This window comes from Phascolarctos cinereus, unplaced genomic scaffold (genome assembly GCF_003287225.1).
Source record: "Phascolarctos cinereus isolate Bilbo 61053 unplaced genomic scaffold, phaCin_HiC Scaffold_4;HRSCAF=312, whole genome shotgun sequence".
In the NCBI taxonomy this organism is placed as follows: domain Eukaryota; kingdom Metazoa; phylum Chordata; class Mammalia; order Diprotodontia; family Phascolarctidae; genus Phascolarctos; species Phascolarctos cinereus.
In genome coordinates, this window is record NW_027555847.1 from 280,337,983 (window position 1) to 280,356,048 (window position 18,066).

The following is an 18,066-nucleotide window of genomic DNA, read 5'->3' on the forward strand; positions in this document are numbered from 1 at the left end:
GGGGGGAGGGGGGGAGCAGTCATACTTTACCATTAATCAGATCACTTTGGGAGCTAGCCTGAGCTGTTCTAGAGATCCTGAAATAACACAACATTGAATACCCAAGAAAGCAGCAACAAAACTAGCCCAGGGTCCAGCCCTAATATCAAAGCTGAAATCAGAAAGATTGGAAGAATGAGCAAAAAAAAGATCTCACCACAAAAAGAGCTGTTACGATGATCAAGAAGAAACATCTATAAGCAAACATCTACAACAGAATATCTGCAAGCAAAAACATAAGACCTCAAAGGAAAGAAAAACCCAAACAACTTGGCTACAAATTCAATTAGAATTCCAGGAGAAAAGAAATATATTTTTTAAAAGTTTAAAAATGTTTTTTATGAATGAGATAAGAATGCTAGAGGGGGGAAAAATGGAAAAGAAATGAGAGTTGTGGAAGAAAGAATTGGAAAAGGAATTAACAGCTTGGCACAAGAGGTACAAAACCTTGCTCAAATAACAAACTTCCTAAAAAGTAAAATGAACCAAATTGAAGCTTTATATTGTCTTGATTTCTCATAAAGTCACTAGCTTCCAATTGCTCCATTCTAATTTTTAAGGAAATATTTTCTTCAGTGAACTTTTGGACTTCCTTTTCCATTTGGCCAATTCTGCTTCTTAAGGCATTCTTCTCCTTGTTAGCTTTTTGGACCTCTTTTGCCATTTGGGTTAGTCTGATTTTTTAAGGTATTATTGTCTTCAGTATATTTTTTTGAGCCTCCTGTAGTAAGCTGTTGACTTGTTTTTCATTTTCTTGCATCAATTTCATTTCTCTTCCCAGTTTTTCCTCTGCTTCTCTTACTTGCTTCTCAAAATCCTTTCTGAGCTCTTCTAAGGCCTGGGACTGATTCATATTTTTCTTGGAGGCTTTAGATGTAGGAGCTTTGACTTTGTTGTCTTCTTCTCATTGTATGTTTTGATCTTCTTTGTCACCAAAATAAGATTCTATGGCCTGACTTGGGTTTTTTTTGTTTTTTTGGGGTGGGTTTTGGTGCTGTTTGCTCATGTTCCCATCCAATTACTTGCCTGTTAAACTCTTTGGTAAGGTAGGGGTCTGCTTCCAGTGTGGAGAATGTGCTGTCCCAAGCTTCAGGGGGTTTGTGCAGCTGTTTTCAGAGATACTCCTAGGGACCTATACATGTTCAGTTCTTCCAAGATGGTATGATCAAAGGTGAGGTGTTTACTACTGTCCTGGCCTGTGCTGTGGTCTGTGAGTAACCACAAGCACTCTCTTCTGCTTTGAAACTGTGAGGAGGATTCTCTCTGCACTCCTGCCACAAGCTCCACCACACCAGTGCTCTTCTTTGCCCCAGGACTGCCACCTAGGACTGCGACTCAGATCCAAACATGGGCACAGCAAGAGAATTCCTGCCTCAGCACCAGCAAAGATCCCCCTTGGATCAGCCACTTGATCTCCCCTACACCTGTGGGCTGCACCAGGACAGGGGCCGAACTGAGCTACTCTCTCACCGTGGTCCTACAGACCTTTCCTATTGACCTTCTAAATTGTCTTTGGCGTTTGTGGGGTGAGAAGTTTGGAAACCGTCAGAGCTGCCCTTGATTCAGTACTCTGGGGCCTGCTCCAGTTCACTGAGGCCCAGTCTTTGCCTGTGTGGCCCATGCTGAACTGCACTGCTCTCCTAGCCAAGTGCAACAGACCCTTCCACTTCCCAATTAACCATCCAGGTTGTCTTTGGGCTGGAGTAGAAGTCTACACAGACAGGGAGGGAGAGATCAGCTGACACTTGAGCTTTACTCATCTGATTTAGTCAAGGGAGGGAAGAACACACACACACACAACAGGAAAAAGAAAGAGAAGAGAGAATGGAGAATTAAAGGGAAAGCAGATTAAAAGGAGGCTTAGCAAAACAAACTCTAAGCATACAGGAAAGTATTTAAAGCTCTTTTTGAGGTGACAGAAGAATGGGAATCTGAGGGCAGTGCCCCTCATTTGAGGACATGGCTGAACAAGATATAATGTGCAAATGCGATGAAATACAATTGTTGTATAAGAAATAGTGAAGGGCATGGTTTCAGAGAAACCTAGGAAGACTTTTATGAACTGAAGTAAAGTGAACAGAACCAATGAAACTATTTATACCAGGACAATATTGTGAAAACAGACAACTTTGAAAAGTGTATTGTTTTGTTTTTGAGGCTGCTAGATGGCACAGTGGATAGAACTTTGGGCCAAGAGTCAGAAAGACTTGAGTTCAAATGCAACTCTAGTTCTTTAACCTTGGGCAAGTCGCTTGATCTCTTTCTGCCCCAGTCTGCTAATCTGTAAAGTGGAAATAATAATAACACCTATATCTCAGGGTTGTTGGGAGGATCAAATGAGATAATATTTGTTAAGCACTTAATACAGTATCTGACATATAGGTACTATATAAGTGTTAGTTGTTATTATTCAGAGAATTAATGAAGAAACATGCTACCTACCTCCTGATATAGAAGTGAAAGAATTAGAGTTCAGAATTATTTGTATGTGTTGGGGTGTGTGTGTGTGTGTGTGTGTAAAATTTTATTGTGTCTATATGTTATAATTTATATAATTATCTATGTTATGATTATATTATATCTAGAGTGTGGAATAAGGTACATATTTAAATATAATTATGCTATATATCTCATTTTACACTCTAGATAATATAATACACATTTTATTTATATATGTATGATGTACACATATACAATATAGATGTAGAATGAAGGATATAGACATATGGATGTAATTTATATCCTTTTGGACATGACCAGTGCAAAAATGTGTTTTGCTTAACTATATAGGTTTGTAGCAGGATTTTTATTTTTCTTTAGTCTCAATTGGGGAAAGGGAGTGGTTGAGGTAGAAGGGAGAGAAGGCAGATTTTTGCTGATTGAAAAAAAAATTTAATTTAAAAGAAGACAAAATACAAGCTTCTCTGTTTGACATTTAAAGACCATCACAGTCTGGCTCTAGCATACTTTTCCAGGCTTATTCCACATCATTCCCCTTCACATATACTGGGTTCCAGCCAAACTTGCCTGCTTGCAGTTCCTCGTACATGATATTCCATCTCCATCTCTCTGGCTTTGTGTAGGCTGCACCCCTCACGTCTGCCTCTTAGCATCCCTAATTCTCTTCAAAAACCAGTGTAACCAACTCTTCTCCAAAATTGGACCTATCTTGATCCCTCTAGTTGCTACTTTACTTCTTTCTCAAAATTACATTGTATTCATTTAACTTTCCATGTTGTTCTTCCCATACCCCCAGTTGAATGACCTTCTTGAGGACAGAAACTGTTTGCTTTTGGTTTTGTTCCCTTTGTCTAGTACAATTCACACATAGTGTAGGCATTTAATGAATGTTTGATGAATGAATGAATGAATTGTGGGATACGTTGTTAGTGTTTCTACTTACAAAATCATTTTTAAGAAGTACTCTTTGCAACATGTTTATGAAAATTCAGTTGATTCTATTTCTATTATATTCACTCTAAGTTGATTTAATAACCTCACTCTGGTTCAGTAGAAAAAGCACCTAACCTTCCCACGTTGAGACCTTTGTTCAGACTTCAGCTCTGCCCTTTGCACAACGTGTGATCTTGAGCTGGTCGCGTGTCCTCCCCTCCCTGAGCCCCAGTCTCCTCATCTGCAGAATGAAAGGGATTGAATTAAACGGCTTCTGGGGTCCCTCCAACTCAAGATCTAATCCTATTACTTGTGAAATTTTGGAATGCTGTTTTTTGTAAAAGGTTGTAAATGTAGAAATGAAAAGTATAATTGTAATGTGTGTGTGTGTGCGTGCCACTCTAACATGTATAGAAATGTAAATATATTAAACTATCAACTAATTTAATTTTTTTTGTTTTTCTAATAGAAAGAAGAACAGAAGTCAGTCAGTTATCCCTCACTTCTTAGCCACATAACATCTTCTTTCTTAAATCATCCAGTCATTACAATGACTACAAATCCAGACATAAATATTCCTCACCTCCTGAATGGATTTTCTCCACTTGCATCATCCATGCCTTGTGACATTCACTTAGTTAATCTGAGGACAATACAATCAAAGGTATGTTAATAATACGTTATTAATGGACAACTACATTTGTTGTATTGGGGGATGGATCATAAATGCTTTAAAAATTAGAATGCTTTTTATGACTCTCCTGTTCTGTAAGTAATAATAATATTAATGATAAAAACATGAACATTTATATGACATTTATATAGCATTTTAAGGCTTGTGCAGTGATTTAGATATGTTATCTCTTTTAATCTCGGCAGTGTAGGTATTAATGTTGACTCCGTTTTACAAATGAGGAAATTATGAATGAAAGAGGTTAAGTGACTTTCCCAGGGTCACACAACTATTATGTGTTTCAGTCAGGATTCATACACAGATGTTCCTGACTCCAAACTGCCTCTCAGTGAGTAGTAGAGATTATCTTTTGGTATATTGAGTCCTTCTCACTAGATACTATACCTAGAAAGTCCGAGAAATACACAATGTGTTTCTTCCTTTTTTTTTTTTAATTTCCCTTCTGAAAATAATCAAATTCAATTATTAGAATCCAGTGGTACATTTGATGTATGTTCAGAAGAAAAAGGGCAGCTCAGAATTAATATATGCCTTTAAAGCATGACATTCTTAATAGGAATGTTTTTAGTTAAATTCTACTAATAGTTAAGTACTTATATTTTTAAGGGTGGAGAAATTTCTTTTTTTATATATATAAATTTATTTATTTTTAGTTTTCAACATTTACTTCCACAAGATTTTGAATTCCAAATTTTCACCCCATCTCACCCCAAGATGGCATGCATTCTGAATACCCCTTCCGCTAGTCTGCCCTCTCTTCTGTCTCTCCCTCCCCTTCTCTTATCCCCTTCCCCTTCTATTTTCCTGTAGGACAGGATAGACTTCTGTACCCCATTTCCTGTATTTCTTATTTCCCAGTTGCATGTGAAAACTTTTTTTTTAAACATGTGCTTTTAAAACTTTGGGTTCCAAATTTTCTCCCTTCCTCCCTCCCCACCCACCCTCATTGAAAAGGCAAGCAACTCAATATAGGTTATACATGTGCAGTTATGCAAAACACTTCCATAGTAGACATGTTGTGAAAAACTAACTCTATTTCCCTTAATCCTATCCTGCCCCCCATTTATTCTATTCTTTCTTTTGACCCTGTCCCTCCTCAGAAGTATTTGCTTCTGATTACCCCTTTCCCAATCTGCCCTCCTCTCTATCATCCCCATGCTCTCTTGTCCCCTTCCCCTATTTTCCTGTAGGGTAAGACAGATTTCCATACCCAATTGAATGTGTATGTTATTCCCTCCTTAAGCCAAATCCTATGAGAATAAGATTCACTCATTCCCTCTCACCTTCCCCTGTTTCCCCTCCACTGTAAGAGCCTTTTCTGTTTTTTTGTGAGATAATTTACCCCATTCTACCTCTCCCTTTCTTCTTCTCCTAGTATAATCTCTCTCATCCCTTAATTTTATTCTCCAGATATGACCCCTTAATCTTCAACTCACCCTGTGCCTCTATCTATTTATCTATCTATCTATCTATCTATCTATCTATCTATCTATCTATCTATCTACATACATACATATAATTTTTCCCCTCCAACTACCCTAATACTGACAAAGGTCTCATGAGTTATAAATATCATCTTTCCATGCAGGAATGTAAACAGTTCAACCTTAATAAGTCTCTTATGATTTCTCTTTCCTGTTTACCTCTTCATGTTCCACTTGAGTCTTGTGTTTGAAAGTCAAATTTTCTATTCAGCTCTGGTCTTTTCATCAAGAATGCTTGAAAGTCCTCTATTTCACTGAATGACCATTTTTTCCCCTGAAGGATTATACTCAGTTTTGCTGGGTAGGTGATTCTTGGTTGTAATCCTATGTCCTTTGCCCTCCAGAATATTATATTCCGTGCCCTCAGTCCTTTAATATAGAAGCTGCTAAATCTCGTGTAATCCTCATTGTGTTTCCACAATATTTGAATTGTTTCTTTCTGGCAGCTTGTAATATTTTCTTCTTGATCTGGGAACTTCTTTTGGGGATGTCTTTCAGGAGGAGATCTTTGGATTCTTTCAATTTCTATTTTGCCCTCTGGTTCTAAAATATCAGGGCAGTTTTCCTTGATAATTTCTTGAAAGATGATGTCTAGGCTCTTTTTTTGATCATGGCTTTCAGATAGTCCAATAATTTTTAAATTCTCTCTCCTGGATCTATTTTCCAGGTCAGTTGTTTTTCCAATGAGATATTTCACATTGTTTTCTAATTTTTCATTCTTTTGGATTTGTTTTACAGTGTCTTGATTTCTCATAAAGTCACTAGCTTCCAATTGCTCTATTCTAATTTTTAAGGAAGTATTTTCTTCAGTAATCTTTTGGACTTCCTTTTCCATTTGGCCAATTTTGCTTTTTAGGGCATTCTTCTCCTCATTGGCTTTTTGGACCTCTTTTGCCATTTGGGTTAGGGTATTTTTTTAAGGTGTTATTTTCTTCAGTATTTTTTTGAGTCTCCTTTAGCAAGCTGTTGACTTGTTTTTCATGATTTTCTTGCATCACTTCATTTCTCTTCCCAGTTTTTCCTCTCTTCTTACTTGCTTCTCAAAATCCCTTTTGAGCTCTTCCAAGGCCTGGGACTGATTCATATTTTTCTTGGAGGCTTTGGATGGGAGCTTTGACTTTGTTGTCTTCTTCTGGTTGTATATTTTGATCTTCTTTTCACCAAAGTAAGATAATATAGCCTGACTTTTTGTGCTGCTTGCTCATGATCCCAGCCAATTACTTGAGTTTTAAACTCTTTGTTAAGGTAAGAGTCTGCTTCCAGTGTAGAGAATGTACTGTCCCAAGATTTGGGGTTTCTACAGCTGTTTTCAGAGATACTTGTAGGGACCTGTAAATTTTCAGTTCTTCCAAGGTGATATGATAAGGGGCGAGGTGTTTACTCCTTTCCTGGCCTGTGTTGTGGTCTGTTAGTGACCACAAGCACTCCTTTCTGTCCTGGAACTGTGAAGGTTTTCTCTGCACTGCCACTATAAGCTCCACCAAGCCAGCACTCCTCCTGGCACCAGGACCACTGCCCAGAACTGTGACCCAGATCCAAGCACAGGCAAAGCAAGAGATTCTGCCTCAGCACTGGCAAATAGATCCCTGAAATCCCCCTCAGTCTGTGGGCTGGAAGCTCAGGACGAAGCCATGGCCCAGCACCTGCGCTCTGGGCTCTGGAGCTGGCTCTGACCTAGCAGAAACACTTTTCCCACTGCCCTTCTAAGTTGTCTTTTGTGTTTGTGAGAGGTCTGGAAGCTGCCTGAGATTCGGTCCTCTGAGGCCTGCTCCAGGTTCATTGCAGCCTGAGTGCCCAAGCCACACTGCACTCGTCTTCACACCCAGCGCGATATACCTTTCTGATCAACCATCCAGGTTATCTTGGGCTGGAAATTTGCTTCACTCTGTCTTTTTGTGGGTTCTGTTGCTCTAGAATTTGTTTAGAGCCATTTTTTATAGGTATTTGGAGGCGTTTGGAGGAGAGCTCAAGCAAGTTACTGCTTTCACTCCGCCATCTTGGTTCTGCCCCTGAGAAATTTCTGTTGAAAAGAATAACAGGTTAGGGATTTGACTCCACTCTTAGATGAGAGAAGCATTTGGAATTGATTTGGCATCTGCTTAGAAGGAAATAAGGGATTAGCTTGGACCTTTGGATGTCAATAATTTCACTAGTGATGTGAATGGTAGAGAATAGAAATATTTTAAGTTTCAGAACAATATTGAGGAGGGTTGGATTGTTAACATGGCAATTTTAAATTTTCTGGAACTTGGGAAAGTGTCCATAAACAAGAAAATAAAAGTAGATACAGGATAGGGATAAGCACCAGGGTTGAATACTTTACAAATAAATGTAAGACAAAGAATGACTGAATATTGCAGATATAACCATACCCAGGATTCAACCTTTTGTAAGCCCTAGAGACTTTTTCCAAATTGCCCTTTTCCCTGCTTCTACATTTAAAAATCAAGCCCCTTGTATCTCAATTTTTAAAAACTAAAACCTATTTGTCATAAAGAGCCCAATTTTCTGGCATTTAAAATACGTTTATTTTTAAAGAAGCTAACATATAAAAATATCCTTCCTTGTTCTCACCCCCATGTATTGTTCTTATGTTGTCAACATCTAGTTTTGACATTGAATAGCAAAAACATACCCATGGTATCTAGCCATAAAATGATAGATGAGGGGTGTGGGGCAATGCTTGAACCTTACTCTCATTAGATTTGGCTCAAAGAGAAGATAAAATACACTCATTTGGGTATAGAAATCTATCTTACCCTGCAAAGAAGTAGAAAGGGGGCTGGGGGGACTGATAAAAGGGAGTGTGGATTGGGAAGGCAGTGGTTAGAAACAAAACACTTGTGAGGAGGGACAGGATGAAAGCAGACTGGGTGGTTGGCGGGGAGAGACATAAAAGAGAAAAATAGGATGGAGAGGAACTTACCCACAAAATGGAAGTGAATAGCTGAGTGGATTAAAAAACAACAGAATCCTGTATTATATTGTTTATAAAAACACATTTGAAGCAGAGAGACACACATAGAGTAAAAGTTAGGGGCTGGGGCACCATCTGTTATGCTTTGGTGGAAGTAAAAAAGTCAGGAATAGAAATCGTGATTTCAAAGCAAAAGCAAAAATAGATCTAATTGAAAGATATAAGGAAGGAAACTACATCTTGCTAAATATGTACCCTAGACCAGTGCTTCTTAAACTAATAGTCGTGACCCCCCAGTTTAAGAAGCCCTGTCCTAGGCAATGAAGTACTAAATATGAGTACTAAACATATATGCACCAAATGGTATAGTTTCAGTAACTCTCAAGCCAGAGACAGTCAAGACAGAGGTAGTCAAGTCAAAAAGAGATTGTAAGGTACCCTGGTAGTAGCAGTGGACATAGTATCAGATGCTGTTTGGCAGCCCCATTACTTATACCCACTTTTGGGTCATAGTCCAAGGGCAAAGAGCAGCATTTTCAGTCAAGAGGGAGCAGGAGCACTGAAGGTAGTAACACTTCTGGCTCCAAGAAATCAGGGACCCTGAGGAATAGTATAGTTTCTGGATCCAAGGGAGAAGGGGACTTCAGAAGCAATATTGACTGTAATCCTAAGGGATCAGGGGCCCAAGCTGGGTGAAGTCCAAAGTGAAGACAAAAAGAGCAGTGACTGTACACCTTTCCCTAGATCACACCACTTTGGAAGGACCAAACACTTCAAACCCCCGGAACTAGCTCAGAAAACAGCAGTGCAAAAAAGTCAGAAACTTAAAACACTGCCCCTCACTTTGCCACACTGGGAAAAGAGCCCAACATTTACGCAAAGTTCCAAATCAAGAAACAGTGTGGAAAATGAGCAAACAAAAAAAAATTAAATTGACCATAAAAAGCTATGGTAACAGGAAAGAGCAAGACACAAAATCAGAAGATGAAAGTGAAGTCAAAACAGCCACTACATACAAACCTCCCAGAAAAAAAAAATGAATCACACACAAGCCCAACCAGAATTTTTAGAAGAACTACAACTGATTTTCAAATCAAATCAAATAAGAGTGGTAGAGGAAAAATTAGGTAGAGAAATGAGAATAAAGGAAGAAAATTATGAAAAGACAGCCACTTGCTAAAAGAGGCCAAAAAAAAAAATCAAAAAAAAAACCCCTTAAAAAAAAGCAGAATTGGCCAGATGGAAAAAGAGTTGTAAAAAAGCTCATTTAAAGAAATCATTCCCTAAAAATTAGAATTGAGAATGTGGAAGCTAATGACTCCATGAGACCTCATGAAATAATAAAACAAAAGTGGCTCAGTGGACAAAGCATTGGACTTGTAATCTGGAAGACTTGTCTGAGTTCAACTCTGGCCTCAGACACTTAGTAGCTGTGTGAGCCCGGGCAACTCGTTTAACCCTGTTTGCCTCAGTTCCTCATCTGCAAAATGAGCTAGAGAAGGAAGTGGCAAACCACTCCAGTATAGAGTCATGAAGAGTCAGACACAGTTGAAAAACAACTGAACAAAAACATTATTTTGACCCTTTAACAAGAGTATATTTTGCAATATGAATTGAAATGTTATATTCACCAGTTCTCCATTTATATATTTTATGTTATGCCAAAAAAAAGTGTTTGCTTAGTATGTGATAAGTGAAATTTCATTTAAATATCACTAGTGTGAAAATGAAGTGTTTTTTTAGAAAATATTACTATAATTCACATAAATGGATATTCAGTAAGTAATGCAATCTAAATTTAAATTGAGAATAGAGGATAAACTGTTAAGTGACCAGATCGCAACTACTTTTCTTGTTCTTTATGCAGCTAGTGTGTGTATCAGACATACTCCATTGAAGTTCTTTATTTGAACAAATAATGAACTTTTTTTTAAGGAAAAATAATGGACTTTATTTAGAATGTGAAGTATTTTCAGAAAGAACTAAAGAGCTTTGGATACTATGAGGGAGAGGGTGGTTAAATCAGCCAAGATTGTATTCTAAGTCTCCTGACCCAGTTCACCTTTGAAAGAATGGGGTTACAGGAGGTTGGGTTAGAGAAAGAAAAAAGCTGCAGACAAAACTGTTAAATGTTCAGTAAATGTTGAATAAAAATTAAACTAAATGTTCAATAAAATTAGCATTTATAATAGGAGTATTGAGATCTAGGGCAGTTGCTATGTCATCATTCATAAAAACTTTATTTTAATGTCTGCCATGAATTAATTTGATGCATTCTTTATTTCCAGGAAGACAGTGGACCATCAGATGAGGCCGCCTTAATACTTCATAGAAAGGGATTTGATTGTAAATTCTCTAATGGGAGTGGACTACTTTGCTCACTTACTCAGGGAAAGGTATGTTAAAGTGTTTGAAATTCTCCCTCCTGGAACAGATAATTGTGTGAAATGTTCTGTAATGATGTGAAAATAATAGCAACATTCAGGTTACTTATTCATCAACCATAGAGGGTTCATAGTATTTCTCTTTATGCAGATGACTCCCAGATCTGTATATCTAGCCCCAAACTCTTCCAGATTTCACTCCCACATCACCTACTGCCTGTTGTATACTTCAGACCCTCTGTATTTGACATCTCAAACTCAACATGCCTGAAACAGAATTCATTGTATTCTCTCTCTCTGTACTTCCCCACTGACCCATACCTGATCCAAACTTTCCTGTTTCTGAATGAAAGAAAAAAAATATTTATTATGTGCTTACTTAATAATGCTAGGCACTGTGCTAAGCACTCAGGATACAAATATAAGCAAATTAGACAGTTCCTGCCCTCAACGATCTTACATCCTAATGGGGAAAGATCATAAATAAAGCATTGGGGAGGACAGGGAATCAGTGTACACTCAAAGCAGTGTTGTTTGGCAGTGGCCAAAAAAGTTAAGATAAGGGAGAGTTCAAGGTGGTTCTTTTGGGAAGAAGAATACAATAGGCATAATTTAGAAATGACTAGAAATAATAGCAAGTTAGCATATATTTAGTGCTCTAAAGTTTTCAAGGTACTTTACAAATATTACCTCATTTGATTTTCACAAGAACCCTAAAAGTTAGGTATTATTATTTTCCCCTTTTAACAGATGAGGAAACTAAGGCACAGTGATTGTGACTTGCTCAGGGTCACACGGCAATTAAGTGTCTGAGGCAGGATTTGTACTCGAGTCATCTTGACTTAAAGTCTGGCACACTGCCAATTAGCTGCCTCCAAGTGAATATCTAGGGCACTGCTGTTCTTCCAGTCTCCTTATTTTGAAACCTGGACATTACCATCAATTCCTCACTCTCCCTTACCACATATATCCAGTCAGTTGCCAAATCTTCCTATTTCTGTTTCCATAACATCTATAACCTCTGTCCCCTTTTCACTATTCATACATTTACCATCCCTCATCACTTCTTTTCTGATATATGGTAATGGCCTCCTAATTGGTCTCCCCAACTCCATTTCCATTGTCCGTATATAGCTGCCAGAGTGATTTTCCTTAAGCCAATGTGTGGCTTGTTACTCACGTACACCAGGCCCTTCTCTTTGACTTTTAAAGCCCTTCACAATGGACCTTAACCTACCTTTCCAGCCTTGTTTTACATCACTCCCTTTTCCACACTCTACAACCTAGCCAAATTTACAGTCTCTTAGGTTTAGCCCTAGAAGGGGATGTTGGAGATCATTGAGTGCAAACTTAAAGTTTTACAGATGAGGAAAATAAGGTTCAGAGAGGTGAAATGACTTTTCCCAAGTCACACACACAGACCATAAAGGCCTGAAGCAGGAATTGAACCCTAGTCTTCCAGATTGGAAGAGAGAAGGGAAATTTTTTGGTGAAGGTTAACTCTCTGTGAGTTCTAACATTGTAATTTTACAATGAATTTATTATCTCAGAGAACTTTAAGAACAGTCATCTCTTTTCCTTGAAGCATTTTCTAGTATGGATGGTGTACTGTTTAACCTGTCAGGGTTCAAGTTCTGAGTCTTTAAATTTAACCATTTATTTTCATGAAAACTGTAGCTATAAAATATCATAGGACTTTACTGTACATATATAATAAGTAGGGGGATGTTGTTATAGAAATATTCCTGGATGATTGCCACTTCTGAAACTTTTTTTATATGTTTATATACAGTTCACAAAATCAAATCTGAATAAAGCTTATGGATTCTTTTAACCCTTTTTGGTGAAAATTATAAACTTGGTGACCTTCAGTTATTTTAACATCCCTAAAAAACAACTTGTATCTTAGCCTTACTTTTATTATCTGGACATTAGGGAATGGAATAAGCATTTCGTAAGAGCCTACTATGTGTCAGGCACTGTGCTTAAGAACTTTACAAATACCTTATTGGATCCTCACAACAACTCTAGGAGATAGGTACTATTATTATATGCACTTTAAAGTTAAGGAAACTGAGGCAGACAGAGTTTAAGTGCTTTGTCCATCATCACACAGCTAAACATTGTTTTAGGCTGGATTTGAACTCAGGTCTCTGAACATAGAATATGTGTTTCTTTAATGATCTTGTAAATACTGGTTAATTGCTATTTTAATAATAGAGTTACATTGAAAATGTTTTTTACTATTTCAAAATATGTCGGTGGTTCTCAGTCTTCCATTTGTCAGTGTCTACAGTTTCCATATTATTTTCCCGTTCACACTTTTCTCCACACACTCACCAAAAGAACCAGCAGTTGATCATGCATGTACTTTAATACTTCTTAAACTAAGTTCTTTGGACAGATTTAAAAGCTATCCATGAGTTTGGATAGGAAAAAAAATAAATCTTTCTCTTCACTAAACTCTGAAATTTAGCATTTCCTTCTGTTATTTAAGAACATTTTTCTTAGGAGTCCATAGGTTTTACCAGTCTTTCAATAAGGTACTAACAAAAAAATGTTAAGAATCCCTGATCTATTTAGAGCTAAGCCCTCTATTGTTCTAACCACAACTGATCTAAAAGTTAAAGAGAAAAGACAGGGGAAAGACATAGAAATACAGATTAGTTCACATTTTATATGTAATCTGTAGTAGACCACTGCAATTGCAATAGTTAGTTTAAATATTTTTTCTCTTCCAATTTCCCTTGAGTTTTTGAGGGTCTTATTCTTAAAGTGAGGAAATTGAACCTTACAATTAGTACATGTCTAAGTACTAAAAAATCTTGTTGGGAACAAAATATATTTAAGTTAAATTTCTCTGTTCTAACACCTGCCATAGGGTCTTATCCATGATAACTACTTAATAAATGTCTTGATTAGTATGTCACTGAATTTGTTTATTTGGAAAGCTGACTAAATTTAACTACAGAAATCCAAATTACTGTAAAGCAAGGAAATGTCTAAGTAATGGGGCAGAGATGGTGGGAAATTTTGTAGGCCTGTAGATTTTTTTATTTTCTACATATTTGATCTAAATATATGAATCTTTTTATCATTTTTTTTTTAGATATTGGTACACAAGCTATTTAATGAATTTACTGTTCAAAGTCTTATACCGTCATCATTATCTTTGATGCATTCACCTCCCGATACCAGAAATACAAGTGATATCAACATGAGTCCCATGGAAATCAGTACATTCCGAATCCATTTGAGATGAACTTGGCTTTCAGTTTTGGATTGTGAAGAAATAGCTTTTGTATCTTCTTGATTTGACGTGCAATAAAGAAGCACATTGTTATTCCAGCTTCTGGATACTGTGAGAACATGAATTCTGTGATTTTCTTTCAACCAAGTTTTTTGTTTTTCCCCACAAAAGCCATGTTTTTAACAATTTTTTAGTTCTTTATCATGAAACACCACTGTCAGCATAAATTAATGCAACAAAAGAAGAAATATCTAAGGACGTTAACCTATCAACAACAGATTTAGTCTCAGGTTAAATGCTAATTTTGTCTTTGTTGGGGTTATGAGATGGTTATTAAAGTATTCGCTGATCCTTGATCAATTTCTATGAAAATTGTGATGGTTAGTATCACATTTCAGTATTTAAGTGAAATGAGATAAACAGCTGTTGGGTAATAGCTAATGGCCAAATAGTTGCAATAATGCATACAAGTTACACATTTTTTAACTTATTTTGTACTGTGGAGAGGTGAATTCTGTGGTGAAGTGCAATCCAGGAGCCTTTGTGATATGAATGATTAACTTTCATACCTTCCTCTAATTTACTTCTTGTTTTGCTTCCTCGCTTATCCATCCTTCCCTTACCATCACCCCAGGCTGCCAGTATGTAGTAAAAAAAAGGACATTTTCATTACTTGACAAAGTGGGATAGGTGCAATTTATTCCATTGTCACTTAAAAAAAGAAGTAATTCCATAGGTACCATAAACCTGTTTGGGGTACCATAAGGTATCTTTTTAGATAGCCCATTGGAACATTAGTGTTCTGAGGTGGGTTTTTCTATATCAAGATTACCATATCAAGATATAAATGTGCCTTATTTTTTTATATGTCTCATTAAATCTTTTGGTGTCCATATTACTGTTCTGGGGGTGAGGGGGTGGTTAGTTTATATGATACTTAAATTGTGTAATTTTTGCTTGACAATGCTGGCCACACTCTGATCTGTATTGTCTCACTAACCTTGTGCTGATGTTATTTTAAACATTTAGACTTTTTGAATGTACTAAGATGTAAGAAGGAAACAGCAGGAAGATGGACACTGTTAATCAAAATACACTGCTGCCAAGGAAACTGCAAATTGATGTAAAGATTTTGTAAAAATGCAAAATCCAGGCATCACTGTACATTTCATAGATTATTAACCATATTGGAAACATTTATATGTTTAAATGTCAGTGCCCAAAGTCTGATAAGATATATAGATTCTTCATAGCTGTCATAATAGGAATTTTGAGCATTTGGCTCATCCAGTTTAAATCTTTTTTTAATTATTATTATCATTATTACTACTACTACTAAGTTCAACATGAGTGAGTCTCATGTCTATGTGCCACAGTATGTTTGTTGTTCCATACCATATCATTTAAAGGGATCTATGGATCCTTTTAAAAAAAATGTTTTAATAGCTGTCATTAAGTTGATTCTTCAGTCTATGTGGAATTTCATAAATTCCCATTAATTAGAAAGAATTTATTTGCCAATTTTAAATTTGCATAATACTTTACCTCCTGTCATTTATGCGTTGTTATAAATAGTATGAAAACTAATTTTTTTTTCCTCTTGGGGTTTCTGTGTTGTTCTGTAGTTCTGAATTTTCACTTAAGATTCAGATGCTAAGGAGGTTATTAAAGTTAAGTATATTCATAAGTTTCATTCACCTTTAATAAACAAGCAATGCCTTTATGGATAAAACATTACAAGTGAATAACTTCATGCAATAAATATGTACTGTAAGTTTCCTTGGTGCAGTGATTGAAAACTTCCTGTTTGTTGAAATCTACAGATTTTGGATTGCCAGTGGAAAGTTCCAATAAAAAAGATCCAGTATTTTAATTGAATCTTAAATGAAAAACCTTCCTATGGGAGATCACTGTATTCTGTGGTAAACTGGATATTCATAACCTTTCCCTAAATTCTGATCAGCTATAAAGCAAATATTTTGATGCAATAAAAAGTATATTTGCCTGTTAAAATTATTTTGGGTGGATATGTTCCATTCCATTCATCAGCATCTTGTATCAGCTTTACTTTTACTACCAGCTGTTCAAACATAATGCAGATATATTCTTTAACCAGCAAGTTTCTTTTCTTTTTTGAGTTCTAAAGTAGAACATCAGGGAAATTAAGAAAATGACCTTTCTTTAAGTTGTGGTCAAGTTACCTAGATATTTGAATCTTTTCAGCTATACATTTAGTTGTTCATTCATTTATTGCAAATGTTCAAGAACCATGTTTTCCATTGCTTTAATTTTCTCTGTTTTATTTTTGAGAGCTACAGAGATGATTGAGAACCCAGGATCCTTGTATTCTACAAGTACTGATAAAAATAAAATTCTGTAGAAAAATGTGGTAAAACATTGTAATTACTTTCCACATCAGTGTATCTATACTGAAATGTTTTTACATTACTTTGTTGAGAGAGAGAGAGAGAGATTGCTTTTATCTTGCCCATACTTTCCTTAAAACAGATTGAATTCAACAGGTTTTGATATTTTCTCTAGGAAGATTTTATATCTTTTGGGGGAAATATAAGGTCTCTAATAAAAATAATATTATAGTGTCTCATGTTTTTTGGTCTAATTCTTTACTATAGTGTACTAACAAATATAAAAATGTTTTCCAGAATGGACTCTCCTGATTTCTTTAGATGAATTTTGAATGTAAATCTTAATTGGGTTCTACCTTGGAAATCAGATCTAGCTCCTCTGTACTTCCTTAGGATAGAATTCTGGGACTCTGTAGCCTCATTTTCAGTTACTTTTTTCTGTTTCTTCTATACTAGATAAAAGCTATTTTTTTCTATATCCATCTGTTGATATAGTGCTTAGCTTAGTGTTTCTACTCAAACTTAAAACAGAAATCTGCCTGTCAAGTTTTCAGTCTTCACAGAAAGTCAATACCCAGGTATATGTGTATGTTGTGTTGTGGGCAGGGGGAGGACAGTAAAAGTAATGAGAGAGAGAATTGTAATTATCCATAAGTAAAGTCAAAAAGCATTTATTAAATGCTGGCTGCGTGAGAGGCTCTTTGCTAGGCCCTGGGAGCTCATCTTACATGGAAGGCATTGGTAGGGCAGAGAGTGACAGAGGGGTGAGGTGGGATCAGGAAAGGCCTCCTGCAGAGGTGGAATTTGAGCTGAGTATTGAAGCTAGTTGTTGAGGTGAGGACAGAGAACATTTCAGGTAGGACTGCCACTGAAAAGGCAGTGAGGAAATGCATTGTTGGATTCTAGGAACATTAATGAATCTAGTGTTAATGGATCATAGAGTACATGACAGGAAATACAAAATAAAACTGGAAAGATAAGTTCAAGGTGGTGAAGGGCTTTAATGCAAGAGGATTTTATATTTGATTTTGGAGGAACCACTGGAGTTTATTAAGTGGAAGTAGAGTGTGACATTTTTGGCAACTGAGCAGATGATGGGGAGAGACTTGAAGCGAGGAAACAGCCAGAAGACCTTTGCACAAAATCCTGGCATGACGTTATGAGGTCTTGCGTTGCACCAGATGTGTGGTTGTGAGTTGAGAGAGAGAGAGAGAGAAGCTAAGGACAACACTGAGCTTAGGAGCCTGGTTGACTGAGAAGATGGTGGTGCCTTTAGTAATAATAAGAAAGTTTGGAAGAGAGGAGAATTGAGGGGTAAAGTTAATGAGTTCTGGTTTTGAGATGTCTAAGAGAGATCCATTTTGAAATGTTCAAATGGGAATTGGTGATTTGAGACAAACTCAGCAGGGATTTGGGAGTTGTTGAGATCACCAAGATAGACTAGAAGAAGAGAAAAGGGCCCAGGAGAGAACCTTAGGGCACACCCACAATTAGTGTGTGTGACCTTGATGAAGATCCGGCAAAGGAGAATGAGGAATA

At 36.7% G+C, this 18,066-nt stretch overlaps 1 protein-coding gene across 1 annotated transcript in view; it reads left to right on the forward strand.

Annotated features, from left to right (window-relative positions):
* The window catches only part of MAN2A1 (mannosidase alpha class 2A member 1), a 205,063-nt gene extending 188,302 nt beyond the window's left edge, over positions 1 to 16,761 (forward strand). Inside the window, exons 20-22 of the mRNA XM_020968826.2 lie at positions 3,902 to 4,096; positions 10,816 to 10,923; positions 14,021 to 16,761. Coding sequence (XP_020824485.1) covers positions 3,902 to 4,096; positions 10,816 to 10,923; positions 14,021 to 14,173 — 456 coding nt within the window. The 3' untranslated portion in view covers positions 14,174 to 16,761. The remainder of the gene's footprint in view (positions 1 to 3,901; positions 4,097 to 10,815; positions 10,924 to 14,020) is intronic.
* The last annotated feature ends 1,305 nt before the right edge of the window (positions 16,762 to 18,066 follow it).